The sequence below is a fragment of the Lissotriton helveticus genome, chromosome 7, assembly GCF_964261635.1.
Source record: "Lissotriton helveticus chromosome 7, aLisHel1.1, whole genome shotgun sequence".
In the NCBI taxonomy this organism is placed as follows: Eukaryota; Metazoa; Chordata; class Amphibia; order Caudata; family Salamandridae; genus Lissotriton; species Lissotriton helveticus.
In genome coordinates this window covers 1,292,929,530-1,292,954,135 of record NC_136068.1, presented here as the reverse complement: position 1 = coordinate 1,292,954,135, position 24,606 = coordinate 1,292,929,530, and the positions used below count along the sequence as shown (strand labels likewise).

The window sequence follows — 24,606 nt, the reverse complement described above, 5'->3', positions numbered from 1 at the left end:
GTAGCCACACTGGCGGCGGAGGACTAACCGGAGGGAAAACTCTAAAGAGCCCTTTCAGGAACTGTTTGACAATCCTTGCCGACCAGAGGGATAGGCCGGAGGCTGTCCGTCTGAACCTAGAGATAGCTGCCAGGTGTACCTTGATGGAAGAATGTGCAAGACCCGATTTGGCCAGAGACAGAAAGGAAGGTAATATCTTAGGAGGAGCAGAAGAGAACGGAAGAAGGTTCTCTCGGTGGCACCACAAACAAAAACGTTTCCATTTTGCGCGATAGGTCTTATTTGTACTCAGTGCACGGGCTTGCGTTAAAATTTCCTTGCAGTCTTGAGGGATATTTAAACTCTGGAACTCTCGGTGCTCAGGAGCCACACTGTCAACTGAAGTGAGCTCGGATCCGGATGCACCACTTGGCCCTGGGACATCGTCAATAGAGAAGGAATGGGACGCAGGTGAACCGGCCGATCCTGAGAGAGTAGGAGAAGCTCTGTGAACCAGAACTGGCGGGGCCACGCTGGTGCTATTAGAATCATTGTGCAGGGTTCAGTCTTGAGTTTCTGGAGTAATCTCGGAATCAGGGGAATTGGTGGAAAGGCGTAAACAAATGCCCCTGACCAGGCCATCGAAAGAGCATTCCCCAACGATCCTCGATGGTGATCCCTGCTTGCATAAAACCAGCATTTCTTGTTGTCTGGTGTAGCGAACAGGTCTATGGATGGAGTGCCCCAACGAGTTAAAAATTCCATTGAGAGTGTCTTGATCCAGTTCTCATTGGTGACAGACTGACTTCAGGCAACTTAATGCATCTGCTGTCGTGTTGAGGGCCCCTGGAAGATGCTCTGCTGAGAGATTTTTTTTGAAGAATTGCCCATTCCCAGATCTCTTGGGCCTCCCTGGAAAGAAGTCGAGATCTTGTTCCACCTGGTTTGTTCACATAGTGCATGGCCGTCGTGTTGTCTGTATGGACCAGGACGGTGGAGTTCTGAATCCTCGGAAGGAAAGCTTGTAAACGAATGGCCTTGAGCTCCAGAAGATTGATTTGGAAAGTGCGTTGATCGCTCACTTGAAGGTCTTGCAAGACCGCGCCCCAGCCCTCTAGAGAAACGTCCGTGGTCAGAACCAAAGGAGCTGGAGCAACTTTGAAAGTGAGACCTTTCGCGATATTGTTCCTGATGGAACACCAGTTGGCCGCCTTTTTCATAAGAGGAGTAACTATTATTCTGTTGTCGAATGATCCTTCTGCTTGGCGCCATTGCATGTCCAGCTGTTCTTGCAAAGAGCGCATACGAAGTCTGCAATGCGGAATTAAGGGAATGCAGGATGAAATCAATCCTAGGAGACATTTGTATTGGCGGACAGACCAAGTTTGTCTTTTCTGCCCAGATGATTGAAAACCTGAATGCAACTCTCGACTGCCCTTCAAGTTGCTTGAGAAGATGGAGCCTTTATCCAACAATCGTCCAGGTAGGGAAAAACCTGCAGTGACTGCTTTCTGAGAAACGCTGCAACTGGGGCCAATACCTTTGTGAATATCCGTGGTGCCGATCTGAGTCCGAAAGGTAGGACCCTGAACTGAAAGTGGCTTTTGGCTACTGTGAAGCATAGAAACCTCCTGTGTGCTGGGTGAATGAGAACATGGAAGTATGCGTCCTTGAGATCCAGAGTTGCCATATAATCGCCAGGATTCAGGAGACGCGAGATATCCTGAAGAGATACCATCTGAAACAACAGTTTTATGAGATAGGCGTTGAGCTCCCTCAGGTCTAAAATTGGGCGCCATTTTTCTTCCGTCTTGCGAACAAGGAAAAACCTGGAATAGAACCCTTTTCCTAGTTGGTATGAGGTACTGGCTCTATCGCTCCTTTGATGAGCAGCTGATGAGCTTCGAGACGTAGAAGATTCAGATGTTTTGATTCAGTGGCGCGAGGGGATCTAGAAGGTGGAAGGTTGAAGGTTTTGAAACTCTAATGTGTGGCCAAATCGGGTGATATTGAGGACCCACCGATCTGATGAAATGATCTCCCAGTTGTGGAGGCATTGTGATATCCTGCCAGCCACTGATGTTACAGGGGGTGAAGGAACAGTAGGCAGAGCCGGGAAGCCGCTATTGGCATTTAGAAGCATCTCTCCACTGACGTCCTCTTGATGGCTGGCGAGAGAAAGACGCCGATTGGCCTTGGCGCTGTGAGTACTGAGGTTTATACGACTGTGAAGATTGCAAATAGGAGGAGTAGGGCGGTTGGTATCCTCCCCTGTAAGTCAAGAAACCTTTCCCTCTTGCACCCCGGAAGGGAACATTACAGTATTGCAATGTCCCCAAGGACCTTGCCGTGTCTGTGTCTTTTTTGATGTCCTGTAGAGCGTCGTCCACATGCTTTCCAAAAAGCATTTCTCCATCAAATGGTAAATCTAGGATCTTATTAGGAACTTCAGGGCAAAACCAGGTAGCCCGAAACCAGCCTTGCCGTCTTAGAACAGCTGAACCTGCCAAAGCGCGAAAGGCAGTGGTGGCAATGTCCATAGCACAATCTATAATTTCTAAAGAAGACCGTTCTCCTTCCTCCAGGATCATCTTCGCCTCCGCTTTGGAACCATCTGGCAGTTGATCCATGAATGGAGATAAATCGCACCACATTTGGCGATCATATCGCCCCAAAATTGCAAGTGCATTGGCCGCTCTAACAAGAAGACTGGACATAGAGGAAAACCTCTTTCCCACATTGTCTAGGCGCCTACTCTCCTTATACGGTGGTGTGGTAAGGGGCGCCGATGGATTCTTCGATTTTCTTTGAGCCGCCTGGGAGATAACAGTCCCGCTTTGGTTGACCAACCAGGCAAGCAGGACTATCCTCAGGAGCTTTATATTTTTTCTCCAGCCGCGGAAGAACAGGGATGACTGTAACTGGAGATTGCATCACCTTTATTCCATCACTCCATACATGCTCCACAATAGGGGTAGAACGGATGGATTTCCTGTAAGGCTCCTTAAAATCATAAAGGAAGCATTCCGATTGTACAGTTGGAATGGGAAGGCCAAACCTCATGGAAGCCCTCTCCATAAGATTATGGAAGACTCCGATGTCTGATGGAGGAAAATCAATAGAATCTGGTGATGGTGAAGCAGGATCCGGAATGACATATTCGTCCCACGCCCTATCTGGGTCCGGGACCTGATACACATTCCGATCTTCACCTGATGAATCATCATCATCATGCATAGTCACGATCGTACCGCTCCTAAAACCGGGTAAACCGGAGTGGGATGGAACAGCGTTGCGTCCCCTGGCGATGTTAAACATTTGACTATAAGATCCAGAACGGTATCTTGGCCAGTCGCCTGATGGTGCACATGACAACTCTGGTGCACAGGGACCAGTATGGGTTCATTCCTACCCGGAACACGGCCATGAATATTCGGAGGTTATGTCAACTGATGCATGAGGTGGCAGCAGGGGGCGATGAGGCATGTGATAAAGCTACCATACATGTGCTTCAGGTTGTACAAAATGCGGCTGCGCGTTTACTAAAGAACGTCCCTAGACGCATTTCAGCCGCTGCCGCCTTGCGGGACCTTCATTGGTTGAGCGTCCCCGAACGGGTTAAATTCAAGGCACTCTGTTACATGTTCAAGGCCAAGCAGGGCAGCACGCCAGCTTATATCCAAGGGTTGGTAAAACCGTACAGACCCTTACGCTCACTAAGGTAATCGGACACTGGATATTTCACAGTGCCAAGATGGAAGCTGACAAAAATGGGAGGCCGCTCCTTTTCTATTTTGGGCCCTAAATATTGGAACTCCCTCCCACTGGAACTAAAGTTAGAGACCAACCTACTTCGCTTCCGTAGGGCTCTGAAGACTCTACTTTTCACTAAGCGTAGCCAATAGTTGGTTGTGGCTTCAAGTCAGGTGCTGCACTTTCCTTTCTTCTACAGTCTATCCCTGGCGCCGGGAAACCCACTGTGGGTAGCTGTGCGCGATAAAAGCTTAAATAAATAAAATAAAAATAAATAAAATGTGTACTATCCATAGACATTGAAAAGGCCTTCTATAGCCTAGAGTGGCCTTATCGATTTCTGGTTTTGAGGGCCTTTGGCTTAGGTGAGGGGTTTGTGACCCGGACGAAGATTCTCTACACTCGCTCGATGGCCAGGGTTCGGACGGGGGGGGGTGATTTTGGCTGCTTCCGACGTGGGCCTACAGGGGCCTAGAGGGGATGGGTCAGATGCACTACATTGCCTTATATGCTGACGATTTGTTGATGTTCCTTGTCAATACTACTGATGAGCTACAGGGAGCCCGGGAACTGCTGGAGAGGCTGGGGCGAGTCGCAGGACTCAAAGTTAACTGGGCCAAGACCTGTCTGTTTCCGGTGCGTGGGGGGCAAGGTGATCCTCCTGAGGGGATTGATGTCAGATGGGAAGGCAATTGCTTACCTTATTTGGGGGTTAGAATTTATCATGAGGCTGTTGATTTATTTGAGGGTAACATAGGGCGAGCCCTGCGAACTACCAAGAGTAACTTTGACTACTTGGGGTCTCTACCTTTGTAGGTTGCGGGACAAGTGGCACTACTAAAAATGATAACCCTCCCCTGTTTGCTTTATTATTTTGTCACACTGCCGCTCTGGGTACCTGGGAAGTGCTTCGCCCAACTCAACGGTTTCGAGCTTCCTATAGGGATCGGGTAGACGAAGAGTGGCGCTGCCTACTATGATGCGTCCAAGACAAGAAGGGAGCTTCGCAGCACCTGATTTCGAGGCTTACTATCATGCGGCTCAGTTCCAATAGCTCACACAACGGATGGCAGGGAAACTGGGAGTCGAGGTAGATCAGAGAGGCAGGGATCTGGGGCTTCGCCACCTGATTCGGATTCTGCTACAGCTTCCGGTGCGTGAAAGAGAGGTGCCCAGAGAGTTCTGGGTATTGCGGCAATGTTAGTATAGGGCTCTACGACGCAATAAAGCGAGCCCGGCATATGCGCCCGAGATTCCGGTGTGGTTCTGCGAGGAGCTGCCTCACGGAGGGGATTGGCAGCGACTACACGAATGGGAGGAGCTGGGGATCTCCTCCATTAGGGATCTATACGAGGGTGATACACTCTTACCATTCCAAGATCTCATGGAAAGACTCAAACTGCCTGCTCAGGACTTTCTTCTGCACGCAGCAGTGACGGCGGCTGTGCGCAAACACTGGAAAACAGGGTTGGAGGAACCACAGGTCTTCCTCCCTTGCCAATATGTGGTCATCTCCGCGGGTAAGATCAAGGCGGTTACATGTTTGTATTGGAGACTGACACAGGGCTTAAGGGCTCCTCTAGAGGAATTGCGCACTAAACGGGAAGCTGATCTGGGAACGCCTATAGAGGTAAAAACCCTGGGAGATACTACTAGAACAAGCATGGAAATGCTCTCGAAACGCGAGATTCCAACTCATCCAATTCTATGTGTTTCATCGGGCGTACCTCACTCCTTCCAAAATTAATTAATTTTTCGGCTCCCTCATTGCCTGCCCACGATGCAGACTGGAAAATGCATCGTTTATGCACACGTTCTGGGATTGTCCATTGCTTCAGAGGTATTAGGGAAAGGTTCCGGCCAAATTGACAGAGGTGACGGAAAGGGAACTGCAGCATACACCAGGGGTGTGCCTGTTACACTAGTTCCCCCACACTGCCCGCAACAAAACCACCAGTAAGTTCCTGGATCTGGGGTTAGTCCTAGCCAAACGTGAAATCACTAGTCATTGGAAGGCGGTCATAGCCCCCAGTGATGCGCGCTGGCTGCAGGAATTTATAAAGTGGGAGGACTGCGAGGGGACCCTCCTGCTCCTACTAGCTCAGAGCTGACAAGGACAAACTGTGGGACACGGCGAGAGCCTGGGTGGCGATGGTAGATCTGCTTAAAAATCCGACTGACGATGATGACTGATCGTTCCAGCTATGGGTGTCACCCTTTGCTACATAAGAACACAGCCGCAGGTCGCAGGGTGAGAGGGTAGGTGGGGAGATCACAAACGTGGGTGCATCCTCCAGGGTGGGACATGGATCACTGCCATAGGGAATCTAAATGAGTGTGCAGAATAAATAATGTGCAACAAGTGCGCTGTTAGGGAAAGCGGCATGTCTGAGGGGAGGAGGGAGGTGGGGCTAAGGGGGGGGGGATTGCGTTCTTTGCTTTCTGATCCGATGAATAGATGCTGACAGTGCTTGCACAATTTAGGGGCACCACGATTCAGCCCCTCAGGGCTATGCCATATGAGGGATGGGATATGACTCCAACATTAGGAAGGACCACTCTCCTCGCGACGAAGAGCAAGGCGGTCTAGACAAGATAACGAGATGCGAGGCTATGATAGGATGTGGTCACAACTGTCATTTGGGTTTTGCAGGTATAATGTATTTTATAAGATTGTATGTATGCTGCATCTGAGCGAAATATGAAAAACCAATAAAGTCGGTTTAAAAAAAAGATCATGCATAGTCACGATATTGTGGTGACTTTCGATTGGTTCCGGCTCCGGAGGTTGAGGTAACTGAGGAGCCACTGTAGCTGAAGAAGAGGTCGGGGTGGTGGAGGCGGTGGTTGAATTGATTGCTCAGAGGTCTGAGACGGAAACCTTCTCTTGTAATCTAGCAACATAATTTGTAAGTCACTAATGAGTGAGGATGGCATGGCCACCATACCCTGCTGTGACTGCTCCAAGGGTCTGTCTCGTGGAACGTAATGTTGTTGTTACATATAATAATCTTCAGAATCCGAGTCCTGGTACTTTACTTGAAGTTGGGACGGGCTGTAAGCAACCCCATAAGGACCTTCCTCTTCCTCTGAATATTCTTCCTCCAAGAGCAAAGCCGGAGGTAATGTTGTCACTCTACGAGGAGATGTCATTTCTGGAGTGATTTGGTGTCTTATTATAGAAATCGGAACTTTTTGAATCATCGACGACGACGTCGACTAGGTCGTCGTCGAAGAAATCGCAGTCGGAGAATGGATCGTCGACAACGATGGGCTGATCGTCGAAAGTACCGTCGATGAGCTCAACGTCAGTACCATTGTACCCATTGTCATCGACATCGTTGCCGTTGACTTCGTCGTCGTCGACACCATTGTCGTCGACGTCGAGGTTGTCAACATAGTCAACGACATTGTGACAGGTACCTGTAGCGTCGACGAAGTCGTCGTCGGATAAGCTCTCTGCGACGGGCCCGTCGACGGAGCTGGGATTGACGCCAGGTGAATTTTAGATGCCGTTGTCGACGTACCCGATGTGGTCGTCATCGACGGACGTTTTTTTCTCTCAGATCTTCCCTCCTTTTCAGGTGGTGGAGAGGAAACAGAAGGACCGTGGACCACCTTCTGAGTTGGAAGTACCTCAGGAACTAGTTCCTTCCTCTCCTTTACATCTCAGTGAGATTTCTTGGGACTGGGCCTGTCACTCCTATTAGAGGTCTTTTGTAAGGCCTTAGCAGGAGGTTCAGACGAAGTTGAAGGGGAAGACCTACCCCTCTTTTTAGACCTCCTTGAAGATGTAGCTGAGGAGGAATCATCACTGTCACTGGATAGAACTTCTTTCCGTGACTTCATTTTCTGCAACCAGGTCAGCAGACTTCCTTCCCTGTCTCTCAGAGTCTTGGTAGAGAAGGTCCTGCAGATTTTACATTCAGTGGCCTTATGATCAGGGTACAAACAATAGATGTAGTCTTTATGCTTGTCCTCAATGTAAAGCCTTTTCTTAGAGCAAGTAGCACAAGCTTTAAATGAAGCTTTCTTTTCCTTGTCCGACATACTTGAAGAGTAAAAGATGACAAATCCAAAGTTGTAGAGAAATCTGAGCAGAGCTCAGTGGAGACTCCCTTAGCACAACATGCGGTAGAAAATCTGAGGCTCTCTCAGGAAGGTTCTAAGGGGTGAGGCTAATCTGATTGGTTGTTACATGTTTTTGGTCTCTTTTGCAAAAAGAGGTGGATATGCTACAAAATGAGATGAGGCCTAGGCCTTTCTTCTCTTTTGTACCTACTGCTATGGTATTTTTTATTTACCGAGGCTCCCATTCTGACAACGGGGAATGATACAAGCTATGGGAATCTATAAAAGTTCCAATACTGGAGTAAAGGGTAGTACGCCATCAATACAACACCGCAGGTGACTTGCCGTAAGAAAAAGCTGTTGGTTATTAAAATCTGACATCACAAGAAATAGTAGTCATGATTCCAAATGAATTAAGGAATGCAGAAAACAATAAGTACATCCCCAAAAGACAGGTAATGCTGATCAGACTGAACCATGCATATCAAGAATATCATAGGAAGACGAAAAGATTACGATAAAGTCAAAAACCCTCCTATTATAAAGATGTCTCCCAAGATTTTGTATAGATTCATTGGCTGCCTTGTTGGTGACCAAAAACGGCCCAACCTCATAGGACTGAAGTCAAGGACAACAAGCCATTATCAACACTTGGCGGCCAATTTACAGCATCACAATATGGAGCAGGGATAAGAATTACCTGCAGTTGAGGTAATATTTATGCCTTTACTAGACAATGTTCATTTATCCTAAAGGAAGAACTCGCAAGCAAAGTAGCATTCAAACAATGCAAACACATACTCTGAGTCAGAGCAATGCTTCAACTTGCTGAAGCACCCGATTACTCCAAGAGATCAATGAAAACAAGTTACTTACCTGTAACTTTGGTTCTCCAGTATTGGTAACTTTCATAGATTCCAATAGCTTCTATCATTCCCCGTTGTCGGAATGGGAGTCTCGGTAACCAAAATAACATAGCAGTAGGTACAAAAGAGAAAGAAGGCGGCCTAGGCCTCATTCCCTTTTGTGGCATATCCACCTTTTTTTTTTTTTTAAAGAGACCAAAGTAAAGCAACAACCAATGAGATTAGCCTCACCCCATAGCATCCTCCAGAGAAAACCTCAGAGCCTCAGATTTTCGCAGCCGTTGTGTATCAGTATAACAAAACCTGCTGAGGGCTGAGCTTTCCCATCGGAGGAAGGTGGGCGCATGGGAATCTATGAAAGTTACCAATACTGGAGAACCAAAGTTACAGGTAAGTAACTTGTTTTCTTACTCCAGTATTGGAGCTTTCATAGATTCCCATAACTTGTATCAGAGTAGCTAGCAGTCAGAAACACATTTTGCTCCCTCATTGTGCCAACAACAATATAGAAAGGAAGGAGGGAAGAAAGGAAAGCTCACCACTCAATGGAAGAGGTTCCTCAGGACTGCCTGGCCTACAGCCGTGTCTTCTTGTGCCGAGGTCTCCAGGCAGTAATGTCTTGCGAAGGTGTGCGGGCTGCTCCAAGTTGCAGCCCTGCAGATATCTTTAATCTGGACTCCCGCAAAGAGAGCCGCAGACTAAGCCATGGACTTTGTAGAGTGTGCTCTGACTCTGCTGAATGAATGACAGAACTGTGTCACACTGGATACCCACCGAGCAACACCCTGCTTGGACAGGGGTAAGGCTTTGCAGAGAGTACTAAATGAAATGAACAACTGAGAAGATTTCCGAAATTCTTTAGTACGGTCTTCAAGCATCTCTGCACATCCAGCGAGTGGAGTGCCCTTTCCGCCGGCGTAGAAGGCTGAGGAAAGAAATCCTTCAGAATCACCGGCTCATTTAAATGAAAGTCCGAAGGCACCATCGGTATGAACTTTGGATTAGTCCTTAGAATCACTGTATTTCTCTTGAATTGGAGGAAAGGTTCCTGGATTGTTAGAGCTTGTAAATCACCAAATCTTCTTGCCGAAGTGAGAGCTAGAAGGAGTGCCATCTTCCACGAGAGGAATTTCATATCCGCTCGATGAATCAGTTCAAAGGGAAGCTTCATCAGCTGGGTGAGAAGCAAATTCAAATGCCACGTGGAAGGCAGAGGCTTCACTGGAGAAAAGACTCTAAATAGGCATTTGAGAAATGTTTGATAATTCTGGCTGACCAAAGGGAAGGTCCAGATGCAGTGAGTCTATAGCGAGAAACTGCCGCTAAATGAACCTTTATGGATGAATGAGCCAGCCCCGCCTTAGCCAAAGACAGGAAATAAGGAAGAACCTGGTGAGGTTGAGAGGAAAAAGGGTCAATACCTTCCTGCTGACACCAGATACAAAATCGTTTCCATTTCAAACAGTATGTCTAGCTCTAGCCTGAGAGAGAACCTACCTTATCTCTTCCGAAAGATAAAAACCAAGAAACTCTTGCTGCTCAGGAGCCATGCTGACAGGTGTATGGAGCGAGGATTCGGATGCCAGACCCTGGCCCTGGGACATTGTGAGAAGATCCGGGACCGTGGAGGGTCCTGAGAGAGTAGGTGAAGCTCCGTGAACCAAAACTGCCTTCGGCCAAGCTGGAGCTATTAGGACCATCCTGCACGGCTCAGTTTTAATCTTCCTGAATTTTCTCTGTATTAACAGAATGGGGGAAAGGCGTATACAAATGTGCCTGACCACGCTATCGAAAGCGCATTCCCTAGCAATCCGTGATGGCGTAGCTTGCTTGCGTAAAACTGGCATTTTTTGTTCTCCAGGGTGGCAAAGAGATCTATTGAGGGTTTACCCCACTGGTGAAAAATCTCCTCCAAGACAGACTGGTTTAGTTCTCATTCGTGGCTGACTGACGAAAGCCTGCTGAGCCTGTCTGCCTTTTCGTTTAGCACTCTTGGAAGGTGTACTGCCTGTAGTGATATACCGTGTAGGATCGCCCACTCACAAATCTTCTGGGCCTCCTGCGACAACGGAAGAGATCTGGTACCCCCTTCTTTGTTTATGTAGTGCATGGCTGAGGTAGTGTCCATGCGGACGAGAACCGCTGAACCTTGCAACCGTGGAAGAAATGCTTGCAGTGTCAGACGAATCGCCCTGAGTATACGAGATTGATATGAAGTAGGCAGTGCTAAGGCAACCAATGTCCGCTTACATGCAAGTCTTGAAGCACCACACCCCAGCCTTCCAGCGAAGCATCTGTAGTCACTACTTGAGGGGCTGGATTGATTACGAAGGATAGACCTTGGGATACATTTTCTTCCTTCGTCCATCACAAGGCTGCCTTTTTAATTGCTGCAGTGATCACTACCTTGTCGTCGAAAGATCTGTGTACTTGCTGCCATTGCATATCGAGTTGCTCCTGAAGTGACGGCATCCGCAACCTGCAGTGGAGTATCAGAGGAACGCACGAGGAAATCACTCCTTGTAGGGATTTGTAACTGCGTACTGAAAGACACTTTCTTTTTCGTAACAGATGAGCCATGGACATCAGTTTCTCTTGCCTTTCTAAGGATGGAGAAGCCTTGCTGAGAGATGTGTCCAGAATGGCTCCCAGGAATAGTGCTTTTGTGGCCGGGCAGAGAGATTACTTCTACTTGTTGAGAGTCAGGCCCAGATTGCTGAACAGAATCGTACATGCCTCGACTGTTTCTTCCGCTGCACGCCTGGTTGGGGCCTTCAGCAACCAATCATCCAGGTAGGGGAAGACTTGAAAATGTTGCCTCCTTTGGAAAGCTGCCACCGGTGTCAGCACCTTGGTAAAGATCCTCGGAGCAGACCAAAATCCAAAAGGTAGAACTTTGAATTGGATGTGGCTACTGTTAACCATAGAAACCTCCTGTGAGCTGGATGGATGGGTATGTGAAAATACGCATCTTCGAGATCGAGAGTGGCCATGAAGTCTCCCGGATTGAGGAGACGTAAAATATCCTGAAGAGACACCATCCGAAAGGATTGACTTATGAGATAGGTATTTAGCTCACTGAGATCTAAAATGAGGCGCCACTTCTCCAGCGTCTTCTTGACCAGAAAAAATCTGGAATAGAAACCTTCTCCCTTCTGAGAAAAGGGGACTGGCTTTACAGACCCCTTGAGGAGCATCTGATGAACTTAGAGCAGGAGAAGACGCAGATGTTTCGAAGGCATGGCAGCAGGGGGCTTGGAAGGTGAAAAATGAACAAACTCCAGCGTATGGCCACCATGAATGAGTACCCAACGGTCTGATATTATCCGTTTCCAGTTGTGGAGGTATTGAGACACCCTGCCTCCCACAGATGTTGTCGGGGAGGGGGGTACAGCAGGCAGAGCCAGAACGCCGCTATTGTCGTTTAGTGGTGTTACCTTCCCTGGGGATTCTGCTTTCCTCTAGTTAGACCTAGAGAAAGATGATGTCTGGCCTTGTCTTTGATAAGACTGACGAGAAGACTGAGGCGTCAAACCATAAGAAGAATACCTTTGCTGCTGGTATGAACCCCTGTAGGATGTGGTACTCTTTCCCCTGGCTCCACGGAAAGGAACCTTCCGATATTGTAGAGTTGCCAGGGATCTTGCTGTCTCCGTATCCTTTTTTATGTCCTGGAGGACATCATCAATATGTTTGCCAAATAATGGCTCACCATCAAACAGAAGGTCCAAGATTTTGTTTTGGACCTCCGGCCGGCACCATGTCGCCCTGAGCCAGCCTTGGCGACGAAGAACAGCTGCGCCTGCCAGCGAGCGTAAAGACGTTGTTACAATATCCATTGCGCAGTCGATCACCTCCGATGATGTAGCCTCTCCCTCCTGCAAAATCTTCTTCGTTTCCACCTTGGACTCCTGTGGCAGCTGGTCCAAATATGGTGAGAGGTCGCACCACATCTGGCGATCGTATCTGCCAAAAATTGCCAAAGCATTAGACGCTCTAATCAAAAGGCTCGCCATTGAGGAACACCTTTTTACCGCATTATCTAGGCGTCGGACTTCTTTATCAGGAGTAGTCAGGGGCGCAGAAGGGTTGCGTGATTTTCTTTGAGCCTGCGATATTACTGAATCCGGCTGACCTATTAAGGATGCTGGACTATCATCAGGGGCCTTGTGTTTTTTCTCCAGGCGTGGCAAGACTGGAATGATAGTAGCCGGGTTCTTCATTGCCTTTAATATTTCGTCCCAGACATGGCTAAAAATAGGAATGGAACGGACCGATTTACGATAGGGTTCTTTAAAGTCATAAAGAAAACACTATCTGAACAGAAGGCATGGGAAGTTTAAATCTACTTGAGGCTCTTTCCATTAGTTTGTGAAACCCCCCCAATGTCCGCCGGGGGAGAATCAACTGTATCCAGAGTAGGAGAAGCTGGGTCCGGATTCACGTAGTCATCCCACTCCACACACTGGTCAGGCCTGTTGCTATCGTCGTGATCCTCGTCCGACGAATCATCCTGTACCCCCAGAACCACTGGAGGTATAACCGGGCTGGAAACCTGCGGCTCTGATACCATCTGGGATGGTGCTTTGGCAAAACCACCGAAGAAGCTGGTGGAGCAGGAGGTTGAGAGAATCTCTTCCTATAGTCTAGCAACATGCCCTGAAGATCTGCCAAGAAGGAAGACGTAACAGAAATCATCTCTTGGCCCGCATCTTCCTGACGATGAAAAGACTGCTGGTATGAGTGCTCATGAAGGTATTCACCTTCAGAATCAGTGTCCTGGCGTTTAACCAGAAGCTGTTAGGGGCTATTGGCATAGCCAAAAGAATCATTTTCATCTCCCTCAGAATCTTCTTCCTCTTCAAGCAACAGTGCTGGAGGCAAGGGGGCAACCCTCCTTGGAGATGTCATATCCAGCGTTATTTTCCTCAAAGAAATGGTAATTCTCTCCGTCGACGAAGATGTCGTCGACGGTACAGTCGGCAGTGTGGATGAAAGAGAAACCGAGGTCGTCGACGGGAGATCCACTGACGACGGGTGGATCGTCGAGGAAGAGATGGGCATCATCAACACTGACGTCGACGAGACCGTCGACACTTCTGCCGTCGTAGTGGTCGTCATCGTTGTAGTTGCCTTCGTCAAAGACACAGTCCTCCCCGCTACCATCGTCAACACTCTCGTCGACATCTTCATCAACGTTGCAGTAATCGCCATCGACGAGCCCTTCGACACTGAAGTCGAAACGTGGAGACTTGAAGGTACCGTCGACGAGCCCGTCGACTGTGGAACTTTTTTCACCAGTATCTTTGCAGTCTTCATCGACGGAGTCTTCTGCGTCGTCGTCGATGATTTGATATCTTTGTCAGACTTCTCAGATGTTAGAGAAGATGGCTTTTTGAATCTGTATATTTTCTCACAGAGGAGATCTTTTGGCGTTCAGGCGCCGGTAAGTGTCATGGATAATTTTTAAATTTGCTTTGCGCACCATTGCATAGTATTTTGCCAGTATAGTTTATTTTTTGTGTTAGAGTATTGAGGTTTGTATTTATGATTTGTTTCTGCAGTTTTATCGGCCCTGATCTTTCTGGTGTTAACCAGGCGGCACTGACTGTTTAGCCCAACGGTACATTATCCGAATTTTTCCATCAGGTAGGGCACATTGTCAACTTGTTTGGGTGGTTACATTATCAGCTTCGCATATAGCTTGTGTTTTAACACTAAGCCTTTCTGTTGTCGTTTTCGTTGTTTTCATTGGTCGCAGCTGGCTATCAGCAGAATTCAGCCAGGTATGCTTTGCCTAATCCTATCACTTCCAATTGGTTTATCACATCGTTTTCACTTTTTTTGGGGTTAGCACTTTTACAAATGTGTTGGTAATCTATTGATGACATGCGGTTCTATCAGTTTCATTTGTTTTCAGTCAAAATAGACTTCACTAGCCGAGGTGCATGCTCAGCATTCTTGTAGCGTCTATTCTTCTACTTAATTCACAAGATCTACATTTACACTTTATTAACACCACCATTTAACACCTGTCTTGAAGAGTTAATCACTTGACGACCTTTCACACCATTTTATTTTCACTGATTCTTTCACATGCTTTGACCCGCACATGGCGATATGAGAGTTTCCATGTAATTAGTATATGTCCATCATTAAATATGCTATCAGTGAAATGTTGTATTTGCTTTCACAGATTGCCCCTGAGGAAGGGACATTTTGGTCCCGAAATGCATCGGGCACGTCAAAATGCTTTGTGAAGTTTTGTGAACACGTGAACATTGTATAATCAGTTCATTACAATATTATATGTACCATTTTTGAATGTACATTTTTTTTTTTACATAACCAGAGACATATGGTTACTGATAGTTGAATTGGTTTATTTCATGAAGACACACATAAAAGAATTCCTATAAGTGCATTTCATCACTGTGTGTAATATCACTGGATTGATTTATGTATAAACATTGTTCATCGGATGAACGTTGAATAATTTAATATAGAGTCCACACGGACTATTTCAGCACAGTGCGCAGCGTGCTCTGACAACCTTGGCAGCATATTTATTTTTTTAAAGCTTTAGCAGACTCCACCACTGCTGTAGCTGAAGGTAGTCGTTCCCTCTCCTTTGCACCATGGTGAGAAGATTTGCTAGGCCTTTGCGTGACGGTCTGTAGATGGTGAAGGGGAAGCCCTACCCCTCTTCACTGACCTTCTGGATGAAGTGGCAGATGATGAATCCTCGCTGTCAATTGACGGTGTTTCCTTCCTCGACTTCAACTTTTGGAGCCAAGTGAGGAGGCGACCCTCACGGTCCCGGAGAGCCCTTGTTGAGACGGTACGGCAGATTTTGCAGTCCGCTGCCTTGTGGTCAGGGTACAGGCCATATATGCAGTCCTTATGCCTGTCCTCCGCATAAAACTTTTTCTTGCCACAGGTGGAACAAGCCTTAACAAGCATTTACAATGCAATAGGTCTTGCAGCATTAAAGTTTGAGTTACTGGCATTGTAAATGACAATGCTTTGCAATAATTATTTTTTTTTATTTGCAATTGGTATATAAACATTGTTTGTGAATGGTTAGCTGTTGCTTATGCTAAGCAAAGTTGGCAGTGAAGCTGTATAAATAAATGATTGCTAGTAATCGTATTGCTAGTACCATCAGAAGACTAGACCGAATAATCGCAGGGGCTCCAGGAGGAACATCGTAACCATAAAAGTGTCTTACCAGAAGCACCCGGTTATGTACAGTATGTAACCTATGCGTAACTGTTCAGAGCTTTTGTAATCGGAGGATTGCCTGCTGGGACTGCATGGGACAGCGGAGAGAGGATGTCATGCTGGGTGGCAATATGTGGAAGGAGGAGAAGCTGAAAAAGAGATACCGATGAACGGCCCATCAGTCAAAAGGGGCCTGTTTCCCCCTGTATTTTTACGCCATTATTAGCTGTTTTGCCCCTCTCCAGACCCGTGGGTTGGACAAAGCTCATTGACATGTCTCACAATTCACCATCTGCTACAGATCGTGTCCCCAAGTTAGTTTAGTGGTTTATCTCGATAGTCCCTCATCATATTACTGAAGTAGCCCCGCATTTTCGTAGCCTGTACAAAAAAGAGAGGGGGGGGTGGTGTGTGTGTGTGTATATATATATATATATATATATATATATATATATATATATATATATATATATATATATATATATATATATATATATATAGCCTGCCGGAATCGGAGTGCGTGTTCACGCGCGCAACCTGATCCGATTCCGGAAGGCTGCGTGCCAGTCTCTTGTCTCCTCTTGGTAGTCCTTGAAAGCTGAAACGATTACAATACTCGCTTTGCGACAGCAGGGCTTCGCCCTGCAATCGCAGGCACAAGACCTAAAAAGGGCTTTCTTCTCCTCGTCAGACATTCCAAGATGAAATATCAAACAATTCTGAAGAAAAAAATAGTCAACTAGAGTTGAAGTGAGCAGAGCTCAAAGGAGACTCCCTTAGCACAACGAGAGGTAGAAAATCTGAGGCTCTGAGGTTCCCTCAGGAGGGTTCTATGGGGTGAGGCTAATCTGATTGATTGTTGCTTTACTTTGGTCTCTTTTACAAAACGAGGTGGATATGCTACAAAAGGGAATGACGCCTAGCCGCCTTCTTTCTCTTTTGTACCTCCTGCTATGTTATTTTGGTTACCAAGACTCCCATTCCGATGACAGGGAATGATACAAGCTATGGGAAGCTATGAAAGTTCCAATACTGGAGGAAGAGTCACAATACACCCAACTACAACTGGCATAACCATTTGCCTATAAAAGAACACTGAGAAAGCCATGCAACTTGCATACTGAACTGCTTCGAAGAAGCATGTAACAGATCTGTTTCCATACAGGAAGACACCTCTTTTAATAATAGCCGCTTGAGCTGAAGGCTCACCCACAGAGGCCAGGAAACAAAGGGTACTTCCAAACTCATTTAATTCAGTGCGAAATAAAAAACAAAATGGTACTGAGGTTATAACCACTAATCCTCACCGGAGTACACGTGGTAATACTGAAACCAAAAACTGGACATATACAACGTCCTAATAAGGCTATTTCTTGACCAACAAAGACATATATCCTAAGCCTAGTTATAAGCAAAGCACACAGACAGAAAATGTAGGACTACGACTCTGTAGTTCTCAGTCTTTTATGGAAGCATCTTAATGCCGCATCTGCCTAATCACCAAAAAGACAGGCACCATCAAATGGTATATCGGCCAAAGCCGTCTGGACAGCCTCTGAGAAACCCAAAGATGCCAACCAAGCCCGACATCTTAGCGCCACTGCAGATGCCATGGCCCGACCCACAGAATCAGTTGTGTCCATGCCATAACTTATGGTAAGCCTAGCGGCCTGCTGGACATCTCTAATCAAGTTGCCTACCTCAGCGCGGAGGTTATCCAGAAGAGATGGGAACATGTTCTGTAAAGAATCCCATAAGGCATAGAAAAAGCGCCCCATCACACAAGATGTGTTGGTGGCTCTCAATACTGAGCTGGCTGAAGCAAATCTATGCTTACAAGCATCACGATTCCTAGCATCCTTCCCCAACAGAGTCTTAGGAGTAGAATCTACATCCTGTGAAGACGCTGCAGCCTGAGTCACAAGGCAACTGGTGGAAGGGTGTCTATGCAAACAAACTGGGTCCCAGGTGCAGGAAAATGTCTACGTGCAACATCACGGTCCACTCAGGCTTGGCCATAGCACCTAATAAAACGTCAACTAGGGTCTCACAATACGGAAGAACAGACTCTCCTCCTGTAAGTCCCTGCCGAAGGATTTCAAACAAAGGGTCTGTAGACCTCTGCACCATGGGCAGTGACAAGTCTAAGACTGCAGCCACTTTCCTCAGGATGTCTACACCGGAGGAACTTGCCTCCGTAGCAAGACTATGTAGAGAAAGCAGCCCAGAGTCTGGCGAAGAACCCAGCCCACTAGCCTCACCAGCTCTCCTCCACCTGAAACACATTGGTGCCAGAAATGGGCAGTAAAAGTCAAGCCCCAGTCGATACAGGCCGACCTCCCAAAGCCTCTTCCTGGAAAGGGACCACAAATTGTACAATGCCCTCAGTTTGCACAGATCCGCAACCTGCAGTGTCCGACGCCATATGACACCGAAGCGGCGACTTCATGACGTCACCTGGAGGAGAGGTGACTTCGACCCCCACCACCACCGTCAATGTTGGAGTCGGTTTGTCAAAGACCGGCGTTGTAGGCAACGATCCCGAAGGAATGCGAGCTGATCCATCAACTCCGTTGACCCAACCGTCACAGTGGACAAATATTCAGACGGCGTCCCTATCGCCTCCTTGGGGCTGAAAGCACTCCAGAGGGAGATGGAGTTCCAAAGATGAGGTTAAAGGAATCATATTTCCTCATCTCAGCCAGCGAGGCACTGGCTACCGGAAACATGGGGAGACGCGGTGCTGAGTCACATATGGCTTCCTCAACCATCGAGCGAGAGTAGCCAAGGGAGACCGAGTCTCCACGTGGTGAAGTCCGAGAATGCCGTGACTTCAACAGCCCCTTACCTTTCGACTTCCCTGAAAGAACAAAGTCCCCCAAACCGGCTTCAGCTCCTAGATCGACCCCGCAAATGTTCCTCCCGGGGCGGCAAAAACAGAGGATGGGAAGCCTCTGAGGATCGCGATACACAAGCCGCCATCAACGTTAAACGGCACTCCTTCAACAACTTTGATTTTAGCTTCTGGCAGGAAGCACCATCCTCGGCGTCGTGGTCCTCACCTAGATGCCACATACAAACTGTATGTGGGTCTGTCACCGACATGTCGGCTACAAGACCCACAAGTTTTGAAATCTGTCAACATTTGAAAAACTCACACTGCTCCATTGACACCAGGTGTCGAAGTAGGTCAAGAAAAAACAACATGAGGAACAGCTTCTCTGGATCCACGTTACAGAGCGGAAAAAAGAAACGGACATCTGTGCAACGGAAGGGATTGATATGGTTCCACTGATGTAGTGACTGGAGTTGACATCATCGCGGGAGCCGTACAACGCCGTACCCCGGCATTCAGAGGTATTGCAAAAAAAATCCGGATCCAGACTGGCGCTTGGGGAGAATTCAAAAGTAAAGGAATCTGAGGCTAGATGTCTCTATCAGATATGTAAAAATTATCCACAAGCTACAATATTTAGCACCCACTTGTCTCATGTAATTGAAGTCCAGATGTAAGGATACCGCTCCCTCACTGAAGAGTGAAACCAGGGTGGAAGATGTTGACAAGTCACTGTCATGTGCCAGAGGAGTGTCTGCCTCTAGAGGAAGCAGGCTTCCTTTAGGTTGTTTTTTGGTTTTGAAGTTTCTCAGATAAGAGTGCCTCCGATCACTGAAAGCATTGTTGATGAAAGGGCCAGCTAGGGGTTTAAACATTGGGTAGGTTAAATCCGCAATCTCTAGCCCTGTACTGCTGTCTCTGACGCATTTTTCATTTTCAGTAAATCCTCCTCTGTATGCTTACCAAATAGAGAGGACTCTGAAAAGAGAAGATTCGTTCATTTGGGTTTGTGCCTCTGGTATCAGAGTTGGGATTCAGAGCTATTATGATTTAACAATGGATATGCCATGGCAATATACAGTAGCTGCTAACTCCATCGATTTGTCCCATAGCATCTCGAAGTCTTGCCGTTGTTTTGGTAGATAACCCATCTCTGGTTTTTTTGATAGCGACGAATAAGAGCAGAAGTGCCAGCGATTTAGATGGCGGAGACCTATATAAGCGGTCTCCTTTGCAGTTGAAGAAGTGGAAAATCTAGCTGTAGCTATACCCAGTGTTTCTAGTGGCATTAGCTGCAGAGAATGTAGAGGCAATTATGATGATGCCACAGACACAACTGACGGTGATGGGGCACAAATCAACTCTACTAATTTTGATGGAGTTGAAGTCAAAAGTAACCTCTTGGAAGTTAATTGAGACAGAGACATCACATGATTTCTAGGAGATCTTCTGTTCAATGGCAAGTTAATTGACATTGAGCGAGGATCAGGTTCAACGTCGCACATGGAGTCATCTACAGGGACAGTGTTTTGGATGCTGCCTCAAGGTTATCGGTGTTGAGAGGTGAATGTTTTTTTAAATTGTATTTATTTATAAAGTTTTGTATAGCGCAAACATGACCCAGGTGGGTATTAGAGCACTTCATAGTCAGGGTAGGTAGGATACAAAAGTGGGATAAGGACAATAGTTACAAATAGGTTCAATGCGTGAGCAGGAAGATGTCGCCATTAAATATTTCAAATTGAATATGTTCGAATGTTGAATGATGTGTACTCTTCAATAAAGAACTATGTTCATGAAGTCCTTCATTAAGCATTAAGCCCTCATGTGACAGGAACAAGTAGGAGCTGACGGCGTAGACATCATTGCCGTTGAGGTAGAAGGACGAGCGGGATGTCATTGATGTTCCAAAGACATTCTAATTTCCCTAGATTACCATTTGCTGGATTCTTTGGCGAAGTAGGTTGCTTCTCTGAGGCTTCTCAGAGGCGGCACAAGAAGATCTCTTAAGCCTTCTCTTTTTCTTCTTCCCGCTCATATTATGAGGCCCCTCAACTTGTTTCCTTCTCGGTCCCCTTAAGGTCCTTTCGGAATTTTTATTTTTTTTACACATGTCAGTCCGTCACCAAGAGAGAGCTTGGTAAACACATCATAGAGGCCTTGTAGGGGGTCAGAAACAGCCTTTTCTCCTACATGACGGGCCCTTCTTAAAGAGAAAAGGTGTTTTCGTGGATACATTCTCTGAGGAATCAGCAAAAAAAGGGTTTTACTTAACAGAAATGAGTTAAAAAAAAAAGGTATAAATATTGAGTAAAGCTGTAAAATTCAGATATTTGTTTCAAGTTTTAATCAGAAATAGAGTTGTGAAACCTCTCAGGTGCTCTGTAGGACCTGCTCATGTGAGCTGGTAAAAATAAGTCTCTCTCTCTATAGAAACTGCCACTAGAGTGCACTAGGGGTAGAGGAACCTCCTGGACTATAAGAGACAGGACACTTTTCTTATTTTTTTTTTTGGGGGAGTTTTATATAGCGCGAACTAGAACCGAATCGAATCAGTTATCAGAGCGCTTTACATAGCACCAGTTACGTTACATGAGGACACACTTTCATTTTTTAGGCACGGGGAGATTAAGTGATTTGCCCAGAATCACAGGTTTTTTTTTGGCGTCGTTACCGAGACTCGAACCCAGATCCCCAGGTCCGAGGTCGAGCGCCTTAGCCGTTAGGCCAACCCCTCTCCCCTGCCTGCCTATCATGCCTGCCTATCATGTTGCATTTTATTTTCCTTTTCTTCATACATTTTCACCTTCCTGCACTTTAAATACAGCAATGCAGGCTTGAAACAGTTGGAGTCTTCATAGTCTCTGAGGAAAATTAAATTGAGCCTCTGATAGGCGATCACCTGGTGTGGCTTATCATAACAGATAAACACAGACACCCTGTGTGAATTTTAAATGAAAATGAATCTATGATAAGTGCTCCAGGGTCCAAGCAGGTGTTTATGACAATCACTGAAGATCATACAATGCAGAACTAACTTTCTGGTCATACCGATGACCGCCATGAGCAAAGCTTGCCAACTTCAGTCAAGAGAGTTGCTCCGAACGGGAAACAGTTCTACCACAATGAGACATTAACACAAGGAATCAAGTAGCTACATTTTCACCTAGAACTGAATAAAAGTCACTTACCACGGAGGTCTTCATTGCCCAAAACAGAGCCATGCGGGTCGTACCACTGCAAAAAAGATAGAGTGAAAAAAACTCTATAAAAATTGATTCTTATTAATTATATGAAATAATTGCTTCTCTAAAGTGCATATCTATACAATATTAAATTATTATTCACAGAACAGGTACAATATAGCTATAAGTACAAGCCTTCACTGGAGAGTAAGAAAGGTGCCAGGTGGGGAGGGAGAAGTTAATGCCACAGCTCTGGGCTGTCTGTTGATTAGCCAGGTAATCAGTTTCTTCCTGAACTCCCGATGGGTTGGGGCTGCTCGGAGGTGGAGGTAGTTCCAGTGTTTAGCAGCCAAGTGGGAGAAGGCACCGCGGATGCGGATAGTCTGGGCAAGTTAGAGCGACGCAGAGCGTAGTAGTCTGGTGGGTTGGAGGAAGTTTACTCTGTGATTGAGGTAGGATGGGCCTGTGCTGTAGAGGGCTTTGTAGACGTGAGTGAGGAGTTTGAACTGGCATTGTTTGTTGAATTAAGTGCTTTAAGGTCGGGTGTTATGCCGGTTTGCCTAGTGATGTCAAGGACGAGCCTTACTCCTGCATTCTGAATGGTCTGAAGTCTGTTTAGCATTTGGGTAGTGATCCCCACAATAGAGTGTTGGCGGAGTCCAGGTGGCTGGTGACGAGGGCTTGCGTGATGGTGTTTCAAGTGCCGGTGGGGAGCCATTTGATCATTTTCTTCAACATGCAGAGGATGCTGAAGAGACAGCATTTGCCTGTTATCTAATTCTGAGCTTGCTGTTGAGTAGGACGCCTAGGTTTTTAGCGTGTTGTGTGGGTTGGGGGTGAGGTTCAGCTGCTCACCAGGTGTCATTCTAGGGGGAGGTGGTGCCTCCGAAGAAGAGTACCTCGGTTTTGTCAGTGTTAAGCTTGAGGCACTAGCTCTGCATCCAACTGTGGAAGTTAGCTTTGGAGCTGGAGGGGTCTGAGGAGAGGGACAGGATGAGTTGAGTGTCATCCGCGTAGGATATGATGTTCATGTTGTGAGATCTGACCAGGGCGTCTAGCGGGGCCATATAGGTGTTGAAGAGAATTGGGCTTAGGGATGATCCTTGAGGGACGCCACAAATGATGTCCTTGGGTGCCAAAGAGTATGGCGGGAGATGTGTAGGAGGGTGTAGTGAGATACGGTGTCGAATGCTGCGGAGACATTGAGGAGAATAAGGGAAGTGGTCTCCCCCTTGTCCATGAAGCCTCTTATGTAAACAGTGTTTGCTATGAGGGCTGGCTGTGTCCGTGCTGTGGTTAGCACAGAATCATGAATGAGAGGGTTCCAGGAGTTTGTTGGTTTCCAGATGGTTGTTACGATGGATGTTTAATGCTTTTTCCAGGACTTTGATCACTAGTTCTTGAGGTTTTCAGGGTCTGCAGAGTCTTTTATCTGGAGGGGTTTGACCTCTGCGTGCTTCCCGGCTGCTGGGAAGTATGCTGAGGCGTTGGAGGTGTCGAGGATGGTGGGGAGCTCCTGGCTGCTGGAGCGTATTCCTTTGTAGAACAAATGGTGGGGACAGGGGTCTCTGGGTGCTCCCGAGTGTATGGAGCTCATGATGATGGTGGTGGTCTGTGTTCTGCGAGTGTCCCATGTAGTGATAGTTGCTGTGGTCTTTGTTGGTGGGGAGGGTGTTGATGCTGTCTAGGGGCGGTTGAAGTGTTCGTGGACAGTCGTAAATTTGTTGTGAAAAAACTCTGCGAGGGAGTTGCAGAGATCTGGAACCGGGTGGTTTTCTCTGTAGCTGTGGGGTTGGAGAACTCCTTGACGATGCAGAAGAGTTCTTTACTGCGGCTGGAGCTGGCTTCGAGGCAGGTGTTGAGAGCGTCTTTCTTACTACACAAAAGTACAAAATACAGCAGATACAGACACAGCAAGAACAGCCGCAGTAATAGAGTCCCACTATCCTGGTGCACTAAACTACTAAACTAGCGAGACCCTGCCTGACCCGGATTTCAGAATTTCTGGCAGATCATTACAATGTCTTTCTCAGGAGACCTCGTCACAGGGTTGTGTGGTGTCAGGAATCTGACTGAACTCGCTCAACCCTGGATGGGAGTTGGGAGATGGTGGGGTAAAAAAAGTAAGAGGCAAAGCATGCTGCTGAAAGCTTGAACCTAGGTGGTACGTCAAGTTGGTGTATGCATTCTGCAGGCTTGAGCTTTCAGTTTCTTGCATAAGTGCCCAAGGTGGGAAGGAGCTATGCTTGTGCTCTGAGGGTCTATGAAAGCACTCTCCAGCAGGTGGGTGTGGGTCTGTAAGAGTGTATCTCTGTGTTTGAATGAATTAGTGACCTGGGGATTGTGTGGAAATAACAGAGAGTGAGTGACATAACTGTATGTGATTGAGAATGAGTGAATAACTATATGACTGAGAATAAATGCCATTGAGTGACTAAGTGAGAGAGAATGAGAAACAAATGTGTGTTTGTGTTACGCTTGGGATTCTGCCACTCACCATGGCATCCTGGAAGTTATTCTTGGCTCATGGAGCCAACCAAGGTAAAATGTTGGCATACTGGAGGTACTTCTTGGCATACAGGGTATCCGTGCATAATGCAGGCACACTGCAAGTTATTATTGGCATAAGGGGCACCCATGGCAAAATGCTGCTGCTGGGACATTGGAGAAAATTCTAGGCATATGGGACACC

The 24,606-nt window shown here is 46.9% G+C and overlaps 1 protein-coding gene across 2 annotated transcripts in view; it reads right to left on the bottom strand.

Annotated features, from left to right (window-relative positions):
- LOC144770216 (uncharacterized) overlaps nucleotides 1-24,606 on the bottom strand; it is a 591,183-nt gene that overhangs the window by 420,697 nt on the left and 145,880 nt on the right. For both annotated transcript variants that reach the window (XM_078654543.1, XM_078654542.1), the window contains one exon: nucleotides 21,921-21,966. In XM_078654543.1, the coding sequence (XP_078510669.1) occupies nucleotides 21,921-21,966 (46 nt within the window). The remainder of the gene's footprint in view (nucleotides 1-21,920; nucleotides 21,967-24,606) is intronic.